This window comes from Nicotiana sylvestris, chromosome 10, assembly GCF_000393655.2.
Source record: "Nicotiana sylvestris chromosome 10, ASM39365v2, whole genome shotgun sequence".
NCBI lineage: Eukaryota > Viridiplantae > Streptophyta > Magnoliopsida > Solanales > Solanaceae > Nicotiana > Nicotiana sylvestris.
Window position 1 is genome coordinate 67,292,007 of NC_091066.1, and position 17,698 is coordinate 67,309,704.

Below are 17,698 nucleotides of genomic sequence, written 5' to 3' on the forward strand. Positions count from 1 at the left end.
ATTCGCCGAATCACGTAAATTTTGTCTTGTCTTGTGCAATTTATTGCTTTTTTCTTTTGAATATTTTCCCCTTTCTATTATCCTGACATGCTTCCCGACATAAATTGTTTGAGTTTGCCATATTTTTTTACATATTTGAATTTTACCTTTTCTGGAAGGAAGGGAAAATAATTTTCCATAATTGATTTTACTTTTCCTAAAAGGAAAATATGGATCTCTTCCATATTTAACAGATCTCTTTCTTGTAGGAAAATGTTGTGGATCTCTATAAATTGAGGATTCCTCCTTCAAACACAACAATAGTATCCACAATGTAGTCTTTAAAGAGTTTTGTTTAGGGAGAAAATTTATTCTCTCATAAGTTTTTGTTATTTTATATTAGCAAATTGATGTAGGTCGCTTGACCAAACCATATTAAATTAGTATAACTCTTTTTAATACATTTTTTATGTCATTTGATTTATTGTTATCAAGGTATGCTTTGTTAGCTTCCGCATGACGCCTTGTTATTTTTGATCCTGACATAAACTCCCGGAAATATATAGAACTTCCACATAATCAAGCATGCTTGATAGCTTCTAAATGTCTTTACTAATCACTTCTATCTCCGATGAAGTAGCCACTTATTTTTGGATCAATTAAAAAAAATCTTTTCCTTTTTCTATCCATAACTAATACCATATTCGAGAGCCTTTCTTATAGCAATCTCTTTCAGCTGTCATGGTTTCCTGTTCTCCAAGTGATTGACTTGGTGGCTGCAAATATGCTCTATTTTTTGTTCACCCACTTAATTCAATCCAATAGTTAGATGAGGATTGCCCTTCCCTTAAGAGCATGTAAGACACATTCCTAGCTGCATATACGTCGCTGCGGCTAGGAAAAAATTTAGTCGCACTCAATATTTACTTTAATAGAAGTATGACGTATATTTTGGCAAAAGCCAAAACCTGGACAAAATAGTTAAAAATAAAGAAAAGGAAAAAAAAAAAGTCAATAGTCATTGCCTGTCACACGTTGAATAGTCGTCGAAAATCCACGTAGACATAGTGGCATCATTTGGCCTTTCTGGTATTATACTTATCCATTCATTTCTCTCTTTAAGGCTTTTCGTTACCAGGCGCTAGGGCTACTCACTTCTGCAAAAGGGGGCAAAACCAGAAAAAAAGAAGAAGAAGATAAACCTACCAACTGTTTGAGGAAATGTTCAGAAGAAACAACAAAGGCCAAGATTGGTTCCATCACTAGATCATACTATTGCCAACAAAAATCTTTTGAATCAGAGCTGATTATATAAGGATAGATATTGGTGTGATCCAAATTATAACAGTTGAGATTGGGAATATAGGGGAAGAGTAAATTGTTTGGGAAGGATGCGAGGAAGATGTGGAAGGAGATTGCAGACCGAGAATTTGGGAAGCTTCGCCCTAATTTATTCAGCAATTGTATTAAGTCGTCTCGAGTCTCTTCTCTTCAACTCTCCAACTACAAAGATATCATTTCTCCTCACCGTGGCTCCGTCAACTCCCTACAGGTCACTTTCCCCATTTCTCGATCTACGATTTGAAGCTGGTCGGTGCAGAGTACATACCTTTTTTTTTTTTTTTTTACTATTTCTTTGTTGACAATGTTTTGGGACATAGTATAAGTACGTACCTCAAGAAATTTTTCAAATACTGTAGGTATTTATATGTTGGCTGCTCGTACCCATTGCATTCTTTAATACAATTCGTCCTCGACGCTGAGCTAAGATGGATATAGGATTTGAAGTTAGTATAATATTATATTCACTATTTCTTTGTTGACAATGGGTTCAGAATTATTATGATTTATACTGTAAGGAATTTCAACTGCATATGTATCGCTAGGCTGCCTGCACCGATTGCATTATAAATACATCCATCTGTGCAACTGGGTTGGAAGTCCTCTAATGTAAATGTGCTATTTTGTAGTTACGCGCTTTATAGCTAAGGGTGATTTTGTGAGAACTGAGAAGGTCCATGTATTTGGAGTAGCTTTTGCTTAATCCCTCTGGTTCAATCTGTTAGCTGGTGTTTGACTGGGTATGAAGTTTAAAATATGCATTTTGAGATAGTGGAAGAAAGTGGTAAAGTAATGGTCGAAAAGTAGGTTAGTAGAGAAAATGTTAATCAAAGTATAAATTTGAGTAACTTAATGGATTTGAATATAACTTGAAACAGATACATTAAATTTTTCTTTGTAATAAACAAGCAGGATCATCACAAAGTCATCTATACGAAAAAGTGTGATATCTTCAAGGTAGTTTTTCCTAATTAGGCAAGTTTTGTTACAATTTTAATTTTATACCCTTTCTATTGCGTGACAAAGTAGTCATGGGTTCAACAGTGGAAACGGTCTCTAGCAGAAATGCAAGGTAAGACTGCGCACAATAGACTCAATGTGGCCCTACCCTTTCCTAGACTCACGCATAACTAGAGCTCAGTGCAGCAGGCTGCCGTTTATTGCATATTGAAATGACGACGAATCAATCAGCGTAATTTCATACCCATGGCTACTCTCCATGTAGTTCATATGTGAGTGGCTTTTAGTTCTGAAGAAATTTTGACAACAAGAGCACACGCCTAGATGAGACTGAAGAGAGAGGAATGGAGATTGGCGATTTATATAATCGACCCTAAATATTTTTGGATTGAGGTGTAGTTGGTTGATCTTGGCTCGAAGGAGAAATCACAGCAAATAGGATGAAGTGGTCCAAGTATAAACATATTTTAGAAGAAAATCATAAAATCTAATATTAAGCATAATGGAACTCGATGCCTTGCCATCTCCTAGTATCTCTATTTTTCATCAACTCCCTTATATTTTAAGTGCCTTATTGCGTGCATTTACATGCATCGTATCAATTGCATCTTCATACCTTATACTGAAGATAAGCGAGATGAAAAAATGTACAATTTCTAAATGCAGAAAGTTAGACATATGTGCTTTGTGGAAATAATGATTACCTCATAGAATCGGAAAAATGAACTGTGAGTCACTTATGGAGTGGTAATTCTGACAAGTGTTTACTAGGAAAAAACTGGACACAAGACCTGGTAATCTTGGTCCCAATTGCACACAGTAATCTTTTTTCAAAAAATTCAGATTATGCATTTGGTTACATACCCATCAGGAAAATTAAATTCAGTTTATGCACTTGGTTACATACCCATCAGGAAAATTAAGGTTGTAGTTGTTAGACTAGTACATGAAGCTAGTTTGACTTTTTTTTTTTTTAAAATAAATTTCTTCATACATCTTTATTTATATTAGGTAAACGTTGGCAAGATTATCTGGTTCAGATGTGTGGAATGGAAGTTGCATTATTGTTGAAAATATCTTTGTGTCCATTTATTGTGATCACAAAATCAGGTTGATTTGACAGAGGGGCGATATCTGTTATCCTCTGCTTCGGATGCATCAGTTGCTGTTTATGACGTCCAACGTGCAACTGATTATGACGGAAGTGGTCTGATTGCAAAGCATAAGCCCATAGTTGTGGTTGACAAGCAACACGAACAGGGGCACAAGTATGCCATTTCCACAGCCATCTGGTATCCAATTGACACTGGGCTTTTCATCACGGGCTCATATGATCATTACATTAATGTTTGGGATACTAACACTACTCAGGTATCATAGCTTTCTGATCATCCTATCATACTCCACCAAAGTGCAGATTTTCAGCTTGTTCTTTTCTTCTATTGAATAAATTTCTAGCCGAAATTTGAATTTCTTTATTTATTTTAAGGTGGCAGTTAATTTCAAAATGCCTGGAAAAGTGCACAAGACTGCCATGTCTCCCGTGGCAACCTCACACATGTTGATTGCTGCTGGAACTGAAGATGTTCAAGTTCGTCTCTGTGATATTTCTTCGGGTGCATTTGCTCACACTTTATCTGGCCATCGTGGTATGGCGATATCTATTTCAGGCATTAATAAAGTATTTCCCTTTGCAATTCTTTACCTTTTACATCTTCGAAACAAGGTGTTATCCAGTGAGAAGCTTTTCCTGAAATCTCTATGTCATGAGGTTTTGCTAGTTTTCCTTGCCCCAAAAAATAAATTCTAGGTTCTCTTCCTTTGAGCACGGAGACACGGGATTGACTTTTGACAAGTGGAAAGCATCTCTTTTTTCATCAATGCTTAGACTGAGGCTTAGACCAATCACAGTCTGTCTCCATTATCGGCTCTTAGGCAGAGTCACATGCCATTCTGTGTGATAAAGGTAACACTTTAGCAATTTAACAGTTCCTGGCCTAGTGCATCCACATAGAAGCTCTGTGCCATACTCCATTTCCACCTCGCAAGACAGGCTAGGGTGATGTGATTTTCTTTTATTAGCTTTAAACCAGCTTTAATGTGCCATACTCATTTCCACCTCGCAAGACAGGCTAGGGTGATGTGGTTTTCTTTTATTAGCTTAAACCAGCTTTACACTAAATTACTGCTAAAGAATGGAAGTTGAAGTCTTTTCTGTAATAATTGTGTTTGAATTTATTTATTTATTGATGATAAATGGGGCCTCTTTACTATGTCTGGAAATGATAAAGCAATTGGGAGCTAGAGTGTAGATGCAATAACAAGAAGAACAATCAACATTATCTTTTATTCAAAAGCTAATCATCCTTCATCCTGTGCTATTTGTGTAACTATCAGGGCAAGTGCAACGCTCCGACACAGGACAGAATGCCAGACAATTATGCTTAGCATCCTGTTGTAGTATGTTTTTACAAGTGCCTTTAGGAAAACGTTGACAATGTTGATTCTATTTTATTAGAAATATATTTATAGATAATACATGCTTGAATATTGGAGTGTAACCAACTAGTACTTTGTCGTAACTATACAAACCCAGGCAATAACTAGGGGTGGCAATTTGAGCCCAATTCCGCCCAAGCCGCCCAGAGATGGTTGGGCTACAAACATTTTAGCTCATGGGTCTATTTGGGCTGAACCCAAGTTAACCCATTATTTGTTATAGCCCATTCTGACCCATTAAGCAGCCCAAATACAACCCATAAAACTCACCCAAAACAAAGAGATCTCAACCCAACTTATCTAAAAATTTACTTAGTTGCCCCAATTTTACTTTTTATTTTTATTTTTTTTGTATTTTCAGTTTTCAGTTTTTTTTTTGTTTTTCTGCACTACCCCCTCCCCCCGCTAACCCCCTCAATTTTTTTTTGTATTTTCATTTTTTTTTTTTGGGTTTTCTGCACCACACCTCTTCAAAAAAAATTTACTTTTTTTTTTAATTTTCTGTTTTTTTTTTTGGTTTTTCTGCACCACCCACAACCACCTCCACCCGCAAAATATTTTTCAACTTACACATTTTAAGTTAAAAGGCTTTTTTATGCAGGTATGTGCATGGTTCTAAAACATGGGTCAAGTTGGGCGGGTTGGGCTATGGCCCATTGTTTAGCTTATCTTGACCCAGCCCATCTTAGCCCAAGTACACTTTGGGATGGGTTGGGCAATGACCCATTTATTGACTTAACCCATCTTGACCCGCCCAAATTCAGCCCAACCCACCCATTTGCCGCCCGCCCGCCCCTAGCAATAACCCAGATCCCTGTATAATATCTGCCTAGCTTCTCTGAGGGTCACCAATATTATATTACAATTTACTGGTAAATGAATAATTCTCACAGCAGTACAAGAGAGATGTGTAATCGATGTTAGTTTTGTTGAAGGCTGCTGCATTGTGCTAAGTTTCTAATTAAAATGCAATGACTAGTTTTCTTATACTTAATTTCTAAATTCTCCTCCCCAAGCGCAATTTTAATAATCCATGGATTTCCTCAATATTTAATATATCACTCTAGAGACGCTAAGGCACGCCCAGACGGCCAGACCCTACTTGTGGGATTATACTGGGTTGTTGTTGTTGTAGAGATGCTAAGGCACATTTCTTGTCCATTTTAACCCCTCCATATCAACAGATTAAGCTCACTCATTAATATTTTCTTTACGTCGTGCTTAAGCATTCCCTTTGATTTGATACCTGTTTTATGATATCTAGTACTATTTCAGAAGCCCTTAGTTGCAATTTTTTCTTGGGTTACGACAGATGGAGTAATGTCAGTCGAATGGTCTGCTTCTAGTGAGTGGGTTTTGGTAACAGGGGGATGCGATGGTGCCATTCGCTTTTGGGACATCAGGCGTGCAGGATGCTTTCGTGTTTTAGATCAGTCCCATTCTCAGCTTGGAAGACGCCCCACTCTACTTACACGTTCTGTTACAAACAAGGTTCCCTTCTTTTATTATGTATTTTTCAGAATCATCGAATTTGGAACTCTAATAGCTAGATATTGCTCTTTTATTTCTCTTAAAATTTAGAGGAATAACTGTTTTTCGTTTCATTTATGATAACAAGTTGTTTATGTTCCTCTCTTTTGTATTGATGCATTAAAATCTACTCCCTCTTTCCCAATTTATGTGACTTACTTTACTTTTAAATATGTTCCAAAAAAGAATGTCATACTTCCTTTTTTAGAAACAATTTAACCTAAATTTTGCAATTTTTATTTTACCTTTAATGAGATGATTTATAGCCACATAATTGTCTATGACTTGTTTTAGACAACAAGCTTCAAAAGTCTGTCTTTTCTTAAACTCCGTTCCAGGTCAAACACCGCCACATAAGTTGGGGCAGGAGGAGTAGTTATCTAGTTGGTCAAATACATAGATAGCCCCCAGAACTTGTCCGAATATTTCATATAGCCACCTAAACTAAGCCTATGACCATCTGAACATTTAATCTATCTACGACCATCTGAACATTTAGTCTATGCTCAATCTGTATCAATTAAGCACACCTTGATGACATGGAAAGTCGCGCGTCTGCCACTCAAATGTGAGCGCATAATTATGAAGGAAAAAAAAAAAGTTTTGCCAGAAAATCAATTCCAGCAAATGGAGATTGGCAGAAAGTTCTATTTTGACTATGTTTTTCCAGTCTGCTTCTTCTTGATAAGAATCCTGCAGATATGAATAAATGTTCTTCTTCTCCATGAAAGTTCTATAAACATATCAGCCCCACCCAATAGCTTCTAAGGAAGACTTCAGAGCCAATGCCGGCGACCCTCCATACTTTCCGGCCATATCTGGGATCGAAATTGACAATCCCTTTCTTCTTCTTGACAGCGACCCGCCAAGTGTCTACCGTGAAGAATGGACTTCCACCATTGTCGATGGCGACCCACCATATTTCCCCACCATCAGTGACGAACTGGCTCCCTCCCCTTTCCTCTTATACTATTCTCTCTCCTTTTACTCCCCAAATTTTTCCAAAAAAGTCTTGAAAACAGATTAATAAATAATAGCCACACAGATCTGAAACCAGACATATTTCACCGGAAAATATTAAAATCCAGCGGATGAAACTTTCAACTTCTCAGTCCGGGTAATGTATCTTAATGCTCCACTTATCTGATATTTTCTTCATCTTCTTCGACATATTTTTTTTCAGACCCAAATCTTAATCTTATTCTCCGTGGTTACCCTTGCCAGGAAAAAATGGTCTTGTCGGAAAGGTGGAGTTTTGTGTGAATTCTTTTCCAGTCAACTCCCCTTTTCCTTTTCTTCTGAATTTTTTTTTTGACTTTTTTTTCCTTGCTGACCCGTGTTTTTCTCATTGGTTTCATTTTCCCCCTCGCAAGCAAGGGACATTCACGCACTGCACTGGTTTAGAATTGTGAAATGTGTTCAATACACACAATTTAGGCATAGGTCTAGTGTTCAGATGGTCATAGGCTTTAGTTTAGGTGGCTATATGGAATATTCGGACAAGTTCAAGGGGCTGTCTATGTATTTGGCCTATCTAATCCATTTACAGTGTACAACAGTTGTCAGAGACTATAATGCATGACTGTTTATCTAGACTTACCTTTGAATCCTGCAAATGTGTTGCTTTAAGGGAGTTCCTTTCTTGAATAATCAGATTTCTGAGAATAGATAGAGGTGTTTCTCTCTTTCATCATATTGGAACTCATTGGAGAAGAAAAGGGAGTAGATTATAAGTGTGCTTACCTTTTAATGCAACTTATTTGCTTTTTCCTTCTGATAGATCAAAAACCACACTGTTATCCTCTTGGTTTACAAGTGAGTCTTTGCTTTTGACCCATCTTCTTTTGCGTCAATGAACCTTCCTTATGTCTAATTAATGGGAGTTCATCTATGGAAAAGCTTAATTGGGATGGAATTGCTGCTTTGGTTAGAGTTCAAGGTTTCCTAGTTTTCGTGCCCATAATATATTCTATCTTCCTGCCCAGAGTTCCACGCTAAAATCATCTTCAGTAGGCCCAAGTTCATCTGCAAAAGGCCGGCCATCTCATAAGAAAATGGGGAATGGTATGAGTATCAAACAGTCTGCAATAGCTAGACAAGTGAGGGGAGCTGGAAAACAGAGACTACATCCAGGGATGCTGTCTAGTCAGGATAGAGCCACTGCTCATTATGGTGCTGTCAACGGACTAAAAGTTACCAATGATGGAATGTATCTTCTTAGTGCAGGTTGACATTGCAATTTTTTTTGAAAGACCCTAGTTTCCTCCTCCAGCTTTATATTGCTACTATTTGATATTTGTGTATGCATTGTGATTAGTATACTCCACTTAAAGAGGCTGAGAAGGTCTTGTGTCATTTTTTTCTTAGATATATGTTGACAATGTGCGCTCTGGCCCATATAACTCTGTCTTTGTATAGTTGGTCAGCTCTGGAGTGCGACTTCTGGAATTTATACAGCATGTTATGGTGCTTTCTAATTACATTTTGATATGCTTCTCTAGCATATCTCTAGCAAAATTGTAAATTTTTGGGGCACTCTTTCTAAGATACGTCATTTGAAACACTCTTGGATAAAAATTTTAAAAAATATAATATCAATTGTAAGACATTTATGTTGCAGGAGCCTGGATTTTTTTTCTTAATCTAGTTTAGAGTGGTATGACGACATTACTAGTGTGAGGCTGGACTTATTCAGTGAGAATAGCTGAACTGTAAAGGGATAACTTGTTTGTGTAGAAACCAAAACAGATCATTCAGCCATTTTGAAGTTCATTTAGTTATTTACTTGAGTAAAATGCAATTAGTTCCAATAAGCCATTTTCAGGCTACTACTATCTATTGGTTGGCGTCCCTTAGCCATCATTAGCTTACCCTCTCAAAAGAAAGCTTGCTTCCATTTGCTGTTGGTGTGTCATTTAGAAGTACTGGACGTGATGTTGGTACAGTTACTGTTTCCAATGTGATTAAGGTATCTCATCCGTAGTTTAGTGCTTTTAGCTACATGCTGAAGAAATACATAAAGCTTAATCATCTATTCCTTTGCATTTCAGGTTCTGATTCTAGGTTAAGGTTATGGGATATCGAATCTGGTTGCAATACACTTGTAAACTTTGAAACATCACGACTACAGGCCACCAAAGCTATACAATTAGCCATCTCTCATGATTCAAAACTTGTATTTGCGCCGTGTATGTCAACAACTAAGGTACACAACATTTCACAACCCCCCAACCTCCCCGTTTGATATCATTATATGGAATTGTTTTTATTTAGTAACTTAACGAGGAAATCTTGTAGGCATTTGATTTGTGGTCGGGCAAGACGATGATGGATTTACGTGGACACTATGAAAATGTGAACTGTTGTCTGTACAGTGCACTGGACCAGGTACAATCATTTTTGTTCCTCTCTCCCTAAGGTTCATGTTTCTGGCAAGGCAATGAATTCTGCATAAGCTGTGAGGTTCTGAACCTTAAGTATTTGAGTAGTAACTTATTGTGATTGACCAAAATAGTGCATTCATTGCATATGGAAGGGGTCGGTCTGGAAAACATTAATCAAGTGGGTGACTCACCCCACGACTAGCTAATAAGTTACTCTAATCATGGTTATCAAACAGAAAAAAAATCAGTTACCCTAGTCATGTATACACCGGTTTTTTGTACACCAGAAACAGAAAGTACATGAAACACCAAAGATCTCATAACAAGGAACTATCGACCTCATTCAAATGTTTCCCATCAAGGTAAAAGCTTGATAAAAATGCTATCTTTTGGTAAGGCATTAATTCTTATGGTTGGTCATATCCTTTTGTTTTTATCTCATTGTAGATGACAATGGAGTTCAAGTGTTTTCTTTAATTCCAACTACCCTAGCCATCACTTCTTTTGTCCCGAGGACTGATAAACGGCTTTTGGTCATTCTTGATACTGTTACGTCAAAGTTGGCCATTAATTTGAATTTGGTTATGTTCAGGAACTATACACGGGTGGAAATGATCGGAAAATTCTCGTGTGGTCTTCAAGCAAAGTCGCTACTGAAGAATTGGTATGCCTTCTAGACCATAAACTTTTTGTTCATTTGCTAGACACCCCAAGTATGTTTGTGTTGAGGGTGTATGTACGTAGGTTGCATAAGACCTTACAGTATCTGGGTTGTTATGCAGGAGGGCAGGGACGGGCAAGCTTTTGCGATTGATCAAGATAATTGGAGTGACTGAATACCTCACAAAAGCTTGGAGGTTCCATGTCAAGTTTATAGTTTTCTTCGTTCTTTTAGAACATTCTCTATTAACATCTTCCCGCTGTCCTTTGCTTGAAGAAAGATGTAATAAGTCAGAACATGTGTGTTTCTAGTTGAATGTATTAATCCAAAACAGAACAAACGCTCTGTTTGTCGAATCATGGGGAATGGTTCTCCTAAAAGATAAGTTTTGCTGTTATTCAGAAATTTCGAGATATTCTTTCGCCTTCTGCTGAACATGTTAAGAGATAAATAGGACTATGCTTTCTCATCCTAATTTTATAGGAAGATGTTATCAAGCAAGAATTCTTTTAACATTCTTAAAAAAGAAGAGACCAGTTGGCTCCAGATTTTTCTAGACGAACTTTCAAAAATCATTATTGTTTAGTAACTATCAACTTCTTATAACCATTATATATATAATTACTTCCTACAGTTACTATTCAGTTGTTACGATAGTGTATTTGTTGTATTTGTATTACTGTATTCTGAATACAGCAGTAAAAAGCGCCTAAAATCAGGGCATTCTAGTTGTAGGCGCATATATTCACATGTATTCGCCTATGTATTCATGAATACAATAACGATAATTACCTTTAAAATAAATATGTCCAGCTGTTTAATAATGGAAACAATATCAATTAGTGTGATATACTCCTAATATAATTTGGTAAAATCAAATCTAACATGCCTCATTATCAACCCATTTAATTAGAATAATTTTTCGGTTGTATATAATTGTTCTATTTAACTTTTGTATTTAGTGTCTTTCAATATTTTTTTTACTGTTGCATTCATTAGATTCAATGTTTGTATTTACTGTATTCACTGTTTTATATTCAGTGTATTCTAATGTATTTGTATTAACAATATTTTAGTTATTCATAATACATGTTATTACTGCTGTATTCAGTATATTTCATTGGTTGTATTCATTGTATTTATATTTGTATTCAGTGTATTTTACTATATTTTATTGTATTTTAAAATTAGATATATTCACTGTTTATATTCTGTTCTATTTTAATGTTTGTATTCAGTGTATTTCAATGTTTATATCTTGTATTCACGCATGAATACATGTGTATTCAGCTGTATTAAAAAAATACAAACCTTCGAGATACATAAATACATGCAAAAAATAATATATTTATACAAAAATACAATGTATTTGAGTGAATTTGTACAGAACATAATGTATTTGTATCATTGTATGTGACTAAAACTGGAAAATCTCGGCGCTTCTGAAACATAAAAACTGAAATTTTCTCTTGGAGTCATCGAAAATCCCTCAAAAGCTCAATCTAGATGTGGTCCACTCCATGCTTGATCGAAACAAATTGGTTGTTAACCCAAAACGCCTGCTTGACTTCCTCGACTGGTAAAAATCATTAATTGGGCGTGACTCAAAGCATCAATCCTTTCTCTATTCTTGTTTTGACTTTATGCAATTCAAAAATATTGCAGCATCCGTGTAGAGGAATCTATTGCAATATCCGGCGTAGAAGAAAGCAGCAGTCTCTTTTTTTCTAATATTGCAGTACAAATCCATTGCAAATATCCGGGGTAGAAACTAAGCAGTACAAATTCATTGCAATATCTGGCGTACTCGAAGAGAGAGAAAAGGAAGAGAGAGAGAGAAAGAAGAAAAATTTTGTTGGGATTTTGAGAGAGAATCGTGTGTTAATTGAAAAAAAAAAGAGAAAAAAAACATAAATAGCATATTTCACTCTTTAATTGTAGTATATACTATAAATATCTATTTTGTTATAAAATATAAAAGGTAGCTATAAAAAATAATATTTTAAAATGGTTTTGGTTTATAATAAATAGGATAGTATAACTTTGTTATAGGAGATAAAATTTCCATTTTTCTGTATTGCAGTACTAATACGATATGTCAATTGTATTGGTATACCAAAAACTGAAGATATTAATTGAATTCTTCTTGAATGCTAAGGATATACTCGGTCTAAATCAAGAATGTACTTGGCTGCACATATGATATGTGACGAATAAAAATGTCAGCTTTCTTAGTTGCAATTAACAAATCGATCTTCTATATTTTTTATCCATAGAAATAACATCAGAAGTGTCCCCACAGTTTATGGTTCAATAAGAAGCTTTGATTTGATAAAGCCAGTACGTCTAATTTAGAAAGATTAATATTACTCTTGTTTATTGTCGCTACGATAAAATAATGGCTACTTGGCCACTTCTTTTTTCTTTTCCCTTTTTCCGTCTTTTATGTTTTTTTATAATGGTCTAATCTAAAGATTAACTAAGTTACTCCGTATCAATTACTGAAGGCTTCAAAATGTAAATCATAATCAGCTTGTTGGTGCTATCCACGTGTCATTTTGTAGTAATGCGTGACGTGGTCCACACCAAAAATTAGTTCTTATAACTTTGGGTTTGAGCCACTAACTTCCTCCCATACTGCTCGTTGACTGAAATAATGTCCTCTATTTTAATTGAAAATGTGACATGGGAAGTCATGGGCTTTAGCTATTATTAAATAAATAAACTTTTATTACTTTCTCCGTCTCATAATATGTGTCATGATTCTCTTGTGCGCGTCCCTTAAGAAAGAATAGCTTTTGACTACTTTATCCTTATTAAATGTTTTCTTAATTTATGTATCATCTCTATCAATGACATTATCCTATTTTTACTAAATGTGAATGCAATTGATTATTAAGAGTAAAAAAAGAAAAAAATATAATCTATTTGGTCTTGAACTTCTAAAATGACAAATAATTTAAGACAACTATTTTTATTAACCATGATACATATTATGAGACGACTAAATGTGAATGCAATTGATTATTAAGAGTAAAAAAAGAAAAAAATATAATCTATTTGGTCTTGAACTTCTAAAATGACAAATAATTTAAGACAACTATTTTTATTAACCATGATACATATTATGAGACGACTAAATGTGAATGTAATTGATTATTAAGAGTAAAAAAAGAAAAAAATATAATCTATTTGGTCTTGAACTTCTAAAATGACAAATAATTTAAGACAACTATTTTTATTAACCATGATACATATTATGAGACGGAGGAAGGATATTATTCGGATTCAATTTCCAGTCGAGTGTTAGTAGACTTGGTGAGTTTCCTTGTCTTTCACATTTGAGGGGGAGGATTCAGATCTCATTAGTAAGCTACTAAGCTTAGCATTTCTTTTCTCACTCCTCACTCTTGATGTAATTAAAAAAAAGCTCCAATCAGTAACATTAGCATCCTCTTCGACGACCAAAAAAAAAGCATCCTCTTCACATTTGTATTCGCAGAGGCGGACATATCTTATACAATAAGGGGTCGCCTGCACCCGCAAAGTTCGATAAAAATTTTGTATATACATATGTATGTCGTTATATTTCTACTTCTTCGAGGTAGGGGTAAGGTCTGCGTACACACAACCCTCTCCAGACTCCACTAATGGAATTTTACTGGGTTGTTGTTATTATTGTTGTTGTTATGTCGTTAAAAAATAGTAATATATTAGTAGTGACACTTTATATACAAAACAAATTTTAATTGAATGCAAACGTACGCTATCTCTAAATCTTGGATTCGCCTCAGTGTATTCGGATTTGCTTGTTTAGCATAGGCAAGGGGCTTTTTTCATCAAAGGGCAGTTCACTACACTAGAATATATTAAGGAGCGAAGGACAGGGTTTTGCGCCGGGGGTGAGGGGTGGGCGGTGATCGGAGATCCTTAACCTCTTATACATTTTATATGTTAGGTGTACATTTTTTTATTATTACTTTCTCTAAAAGAAATATCATCATGTCCATTTAAGCAGGAAAAAAGTACTGCACTAAATTATCTCTTCTGTGCTAACCTATTTGATTTATTGTGTTATATTTACTAAATTAAATAGCTAACATTTTAAACTCTTAAAAAATACAAAAGTTGTAGCTTTTCAAATTTTTGTCTCAAAATGATCAAGAATAAATTCTAAATTATTATTTAAAGTTATGATCAAGAATAAATTCTAAATTATTATTTAAAGTTTAAGTAGTTTAATTTTGAAAAGCACAATGACAAAAGGGAAGAAGGAGGTGGGGTGGGTGGAGGCGGTTAGTCTCAGGCTGAAATTTTAGAGGAAACAAAAATGCCAGGTAAATACTTCTCATCTGTCAAAGCGTCTTAAAGAATAGAGTTACTCAATACATATGATAATAAAATTAACCCATTATAATTAGTTGAGATATGGAAAAACTAGTACTACATTACAATTATATAAAAAAATAATAAACAATATTATAAGTTAAAAAGGACAAGATGCATGTAAGTACTTGTACCATAACTTCCGTTTGTTATCAAACTCCTAGGTTCTTTGCAACACAATTTAAGAAGTCTTATTTTGTGTCTCATACAACTTACATTAATTGTATAAGAGTTTTTTTTGTCTCACAAATTTGTAGACCTCAATCTTACACTTCTGAATTTATAGAAATCTGGATCCACAAAATAATGAAACAAAAAAGTTACATCATGCAACTAGTGTCCGTTGTATGAGATACAAAATAAAATTTTCATCACAATTCGATGCGAAAGCATGGACAATAAGCATCTCTCGAAACCTGGTAATATAAAATTTATAGTCGTACGCAATATCTCACTTCATACTTCGTAATACTGCATGAACCTGATTTAAAAAAAAAATATTTGACACACGGACTGAGACATGGAATGCTTGAAGAGTTACACGCTTGGATAATGTACCAATTGAAATTTAATATCTCTGTCACATACAACAAAACTAATGAAGAAAGAAAGGACAACTAATCTCTTGATTAATGTACCATCATTTTCGAAGTCCAATATGAGCGGAAACTACTAGGAAAGAAATTTGACAACTGCTTCTTTCGTCTCGTATTATTTGTCATGTTTCTCTTTTACACGCTATTTAAAAAAATAATAAATAGAAAATATTTTAACTATTTTACCCTTATTTATATCTTAAAATATAATTTCTCTTCATTTATTACTTACTCATAATTAAGGTGTTTGTAGTCTTCAAGAACAATTAATATTAAGGGTAGAATAGGAAAAAAATAACTAATTTACTCTTGAACTTCTAAAATGACAAATAATTTGAGACAATTATTTTTAAAAATCACGACACTTAATATGAGACGGATGGGGTATATAATAACAATAACATACCCAATGTATTTTTACTGTATGAGGTTTGGATAGAATAGTACATAATTATATACGTATACCTTACTCCTACCTTGTGGAAGTAGAGAGATTATTTCAAGCATTTCTCGGCATGTTTAAAAAGGAATACAAGTTGTGAAGAAGCTATGTTTAAACTAATGAAGATAGAACTTCCTTCCTATACCTGCATAATAATTCACTTCACTGCTCATTGAATATATTGAATGTTATTGTATCAACAATAGAATAAGTGATGTAGCGATATATGAACGTATGAGACCCGATGCGGCCTAACCAAATGTATAGTTGTCAAGCTCGACCAATTCCAAACTCGATTAGGATATATACTAATTAACCAAATTTTTTGTTATGACAGTGACAAATAAGAAAAGGATCTTGAACATAATTCAACATGAAGTAAATAGTTAATGAGAGGCCTATCTTGACTCTCGCATTAATGAAGAACGTAGTGAAATATGATACTTGATGTGAAATTGCAAAATTTTGTGAACCATTAGGTTAAGTTACGTTCGAAGCTATTAGGTCGAGGGAACGTTTGACTGCGAGTTACGCATCGCGTAAAAAAAAGAGAAATTTTCATAAAGCATTCATTATCTTTTAGTAGTAATTAGTCATTTATAGATATCATTTGCTATATTATGGATTATAGATACCTTTTATGTGGTGATAAGATGTATTTGATGTATTTAAGCTATTGTATTCATGAATACAGTAGCAAAAATAGGCGTGAATCAGGGAAGTCCAGTTAATCAGTTGTTGTATTCGAGTGCATTTGACTATATTCATGAAGTGAAATATGAGATTATAGCTGGAAAGATTATTGTAGATTATTGTATTCGACTGTATTCACGGCGTGAAATAGGGGATTACACTGTTTTTAAAATGGAAAGTGAATCAATTAACATAATAGACTCCTAATATAACTCAACAAACTCACTTATCACACACAAATTTTGTATTTTTAGTTATAAAAAAGATTCTCAACCGAAAAATACCCAAAAAACATAGCAATCTTCAGAGAAATTATATAATACATCTGAATACATAAATTATATTAATTAAAAAAACTTATGAATACATTCATGACATATAGCGAGACGGTGAATACGATGAAATACATAGAATACAACGGGATACATTGAATTACAATGGAAAAAAAGACAGTGAATCCAATGAAATACATGGAATACAACGAGATACATTGAATTACAATTAAAAAAAAGAAAATAATTTTAGTTATGTGGCCCGATGAAACAACCCAATTAGCTGAATACAGGAAGTCGATGATTTTAGAATCTAGATTGCGTTCCGAAGTCTGACGACGACACTCTCTCTCTCTCTCAACTGTTAAAAATTCTAGTCTGAATGAATATATAAAAGGATTTTGAAAAAATGGCATTTTTGAGGTCAATTGTGACCGTAAAAACAACCGCCATCGTTGTTGTTATTCCAGCGGCTGCTTTTGCTGTTATTCCTCCTCTTCTTCTTCGTACTTCGAACGCCTTTCAAAGAATCTAAAATTTGGCTCAATACTCAAGCAAAGATTGTTTCTCTTCCGCCATAGGAAATTTTAATGGGATGAGAAAGAGAATGTAATGTATCAAAGTAGAGAGAGAAAGAAAAGAGTGTCACAAATTAGGGTATTTAGTGGTTTAGGGCTAGGAGGTAACCATATTTAAATATTTTGCTATAAACCTTAAAAGGTATTATAAAATATATTTTTTTAAATGATATTTATTTAAAATAAATAAGGTATTATCAAAGATAAAAATTCCTAAAAAAAAAAAAAAGAAGGGACACTTGAGCATTATGGAAATAACGAACCTTCCACACACGCGTTAAAAGGGACCCCTCGCACGTGCTGTCCCTACTTGGATTCTGTACGATCACGCACGTGTCCTTCCCTTTCTCCTAGGCCTTAATCCAGGTGTTCTCTCTC

General features: G+C 34.5%; 1 protein-coding gene across 2 annotated transcripts; it reads left to right on the plus strand.

The window, feature by feature from the left end:
• Positions 1–1,083: 1,083 nt before the first annotated feature.
• LOC104248959 (WD repeat-containing protein ATCSA-1-like) lies at positions 1,084–10,768 on the plus strand. Of its 2 annotated transcripts, none has more exons than XM_009805315.2 (9): positions 1,084–1,569; positions 3,404–3,651; positions 3,770–3,929; positions 6,092–6,270; positions 8,295–8,535; positions 9,360–9,514; positions 9,607–9,696; positions 10,285–10,356; positions 10,475–10,768. In XM_009805315.2, exons 1-9 carry the CDS (start codon positions 1,371–1,373, stop codon positions 10,526–10,528), a joined length of 1,398 nt encoding a protein of 465 aa, XP_009803617.1. In that variant the 5' UTR covers positions 1,084–1,370; the 3' UTR covers positions 10,529–10,768. The 2 variants fall into 2 exon arrangements, with proteins under 2 accessions (XP_009803617.1, XP_009803618.1); XM_009805316.2 differs by having other exon boundaries at positions 1,086–1,531; positions 3,391–3,651.
• Positions 10,769–17,698: the final 6,930 nt, after the last annotated feature.

What these genes read in the sequence shown, in the direction of transcription:
- LOC104248959 (XM_009805315.2), top strand. Translation starts at nt 1,371, where the DNA reads ATGCGAGGAAGATGTGGAAGGAGATTGCAGACCGAGAATTTGGGAAGC. An exon ending in GGGATACTAACACTACTCAG is followed by an intron (nt 3,652 to 3,769) that starts GTATCATAGCTT and finishes ATTTATTTTAAG; the next exon opens with GTGGCAGTTAATTTCAAAAT. An exon ending in CACGTTCTGTTACAAACAAG is followed by an intron (nt 6,271 to 8,294) that starts GTTCCCTTCTTT and finishes CTTCCTGCCCAG; the next exon opens with AGTTCCACGCTAAAATCATC.